The sequence below is a fragment of the Perognathus longimembris genome, chromosome 10 (assembly GCF_023159225.1).
Source record: "Perognathus longimembris pacificus isolate PPM17 chromosome 10, ASM2315922v1, whole genome shotgun sequence".
In the NCBI taxonomy this organism is placed as follows: Eukaryota; Metazoa; Chordata; class Mammalia; order Rodentia; family Heteromyidae; genus Perognathus; species Perognathus longimembris.
In genome coordinates, this window is record NC_063170.1 from 275,877 (window position 1) to 278,445 (window position 2,569).

Sequence of the window (2,569 nt, forward strand, 5' to 3'; positions counted from 1 at the left end):
TTACTCATTTTCTTCTTCATTGCCAAAAGAAAGGAGGCTACTGTTTTTGGTTTTTTTTTGCCAGTCCTGGGGCTTGGACTCAGGGCCTGAGCACTGTCCCTGGCTTCTTTTTGCTCGAGGCTAGCACTTGAGCCACTTGAGCCTGCCGCTTGAGCCACAGCGCCACTTCTGGCCGTTTTCTGTATATGTGGTGCTGGGGAATTGAACCCAGGGTCTCATGTATGTGAGGCAAGCACTCTTACCACTAGGCCATATCCCCAGCCCAAGGCTACTGTTTTTTATTTGCCTTTGTGAGTTCTTTTTCTCTGAGTCCTGCTTATTTCCTTCATTTTCACTTGTTTTCTTCTTTTTTGAGCTTGTTGTTAAAACTGAGTATTTTTATGCTCAACATCCCTGGTAGTAAAGGAAATGCAAATAAAAACAACCCTGAGATACCACCTCACCCCAGTTAGAATGGCCTATACTCTGAACTCAGGCAACAACAAAGGCTGGAGGGGGTGTGGGGAAAGAGGAACCCTTCTCCATTGTTGGTGGGAGTGCAAATTAGTACAACCACTTTGGAGAACAGTATGGAGGTTTCTCAAAAAGCTCAATATAGACCTACCCTATGACCCAGCCATACCACTCCTAGGCATCTATCCTAAACAGCAAACCCCAAGATATCAAAAAGACATTTGTACTTCCATGGTTATTGCGGCACAATTCACAATAGCCAAAATATGGAAACAACCCAGATGCCCCTCTACAGATGAATGGACCCAAAAAATATGGTACTTATACACAATGGAATACTACATAGCGATTAGGAATGGTGAAATATTGTTATTCGCAGGGAAATGGTCAGAACTCGAACAAATAATGTTGAGCGAGACAAGCCTAGAACACAGAAAACAAAGGGGCATGATCTCCCTGATATATGACTGTTAACAAAGGGAGATGGAGAGAAAGTAGAGACCAAGTCTGTGAAACCAAAAACTGCTTGTCAAATAGTATTTCCCACAGGATTGGGGCAGCAACCCAACAATATGTAACTAAAACCAAACAATTACTCAACATATAAAGGTCAAAAATTGACCTCTCAGGGGAATACAATAGCTCAAAAGCTAGGTATGTACGTTCATATAAGACTACTGTCGACATATGGTCTAATATCAACATTACATTTAAAGCCCTAGGCGAACTTTCTTGGGCGTGGCCACGTGGCTACTGTATATGTTCTTGATACATTGTATGTTGTATATATGTCTACCTGACCTAGAGAAGAGATAGAAAAACAGGACGTGATATCACAAGAAATGTACACACTGCCCTACTATGTAACTGTACCCTTTTTGCACAACACCTTGTCAAAAAATTTGTGCTCAATTAATAAATAAATTTAAAAAAAACAAAAAAAAACTGAGTATTTTTCATCTGAGGTGTGCTTCACTGGTTTTTGATACATGACTCTCCCATCGGCTGGAGCTGGTTCTTCATCTGCCTCGGCAGCCTTTATTTCTGCTTTAATTTTCATGACTTCTTCGGCTGTCAGGTCTCCCTTTTTCAAAACTACCACCTGGGGCTGTTTGTCATCTTTGTCACTGTGATCGCCTTCTTCGCCTGGGACCTGTGGCTGGATTCTCTTGGTCTCCACGGTGGGCCCTTCCTTGTAACCGACCTGCTCCTTGAAGCGGGACAGGAACACTGGCTCTGCCGGCCGCACATACAACACTTGATTCAAAACAGATGTGTTGCCTGGTGTGTTTCTGCATCTGTAAATCAGATGCACTTTCGCCCCTGGAACTGCTCAGGAAAGTGCTGCTCAGGGTCTGGGCACTGTCCCTTAGCTTTTTCTGCTGAAGGCTGGCACTCTACCACTTGAGCCATAGCTCTACTTCCTGTTGTTGTTGTTTCACTGTATTATGTCTCTTGCACTTTCCTGTTTCAGATGGCTGCAAATCAAGATGCTCAGATCTCAGCCACCTGAATTGCTAGGATTACAGGCATGAGCCACTGGTACATGGGTTTGTGTGTGTGTGTGTGTGTGTGCACATGCACCAGTACCAGGGCTTAAATTCAGAGCCTCACACTCTCGCTTGGCTTTTTCATTCATTGTTTGTGCTCTACCACTTGAGCCACACCTCCATCTCTGGCTTTTTGCAGATAAGAGTGTCTTTAACTTGCCTGTCCAGGCTGGCTAGCTTCCAACAGCAGTCCTCTCAGATCTCAACCTTCTGAGTGGCTAAGATTATAGGTATGAGCTGTCGGACAATGAGGTTTTTGTTGCTGACTTTGTGACAGCAGCAATTTCTGACCCTGCCTGGTTTTTAGGCAATCAAAGTACAAAGTTAGGCAGTCTGTGAAGTGCTCAAAGTGCTACATTTCTTGACTGCTCTAATTTTGTATATTTGAATTTCCTAGACTAGAAAAAATATTCTTTCCTATGGGCTCAATTGTTATTTGTCATGTCCCTTTGTTAGGCCTTCTCCAGTACAGGGTAGGGTGTTGGAGTCTGGAATAACAGGCCTAAACTGACAGGCCTCAATAGACATCCTGGTATAGTCTACGATGAGTTGCCAAATTGCTTCAT

The 2,569-nt window shown here is 43.6% G+C and overlaps 1 protein-coding gene across 1 annotated transcript; it reads right to left on the bottom strand.

The window, feature by feature from the left end:
- On the bottom strand, window positions 1–2,569 carry LOC125358362 (uncharacterized protein KIAA1143-like). Its single transcript, XM_048355451.1, is given in 4 exon segments — window positions 1–37; window positions 263–393; window positions 1,400–1,751; window positions 2,547–2,569. Coding segments are annotated over 4 exon segments (543 nt in total).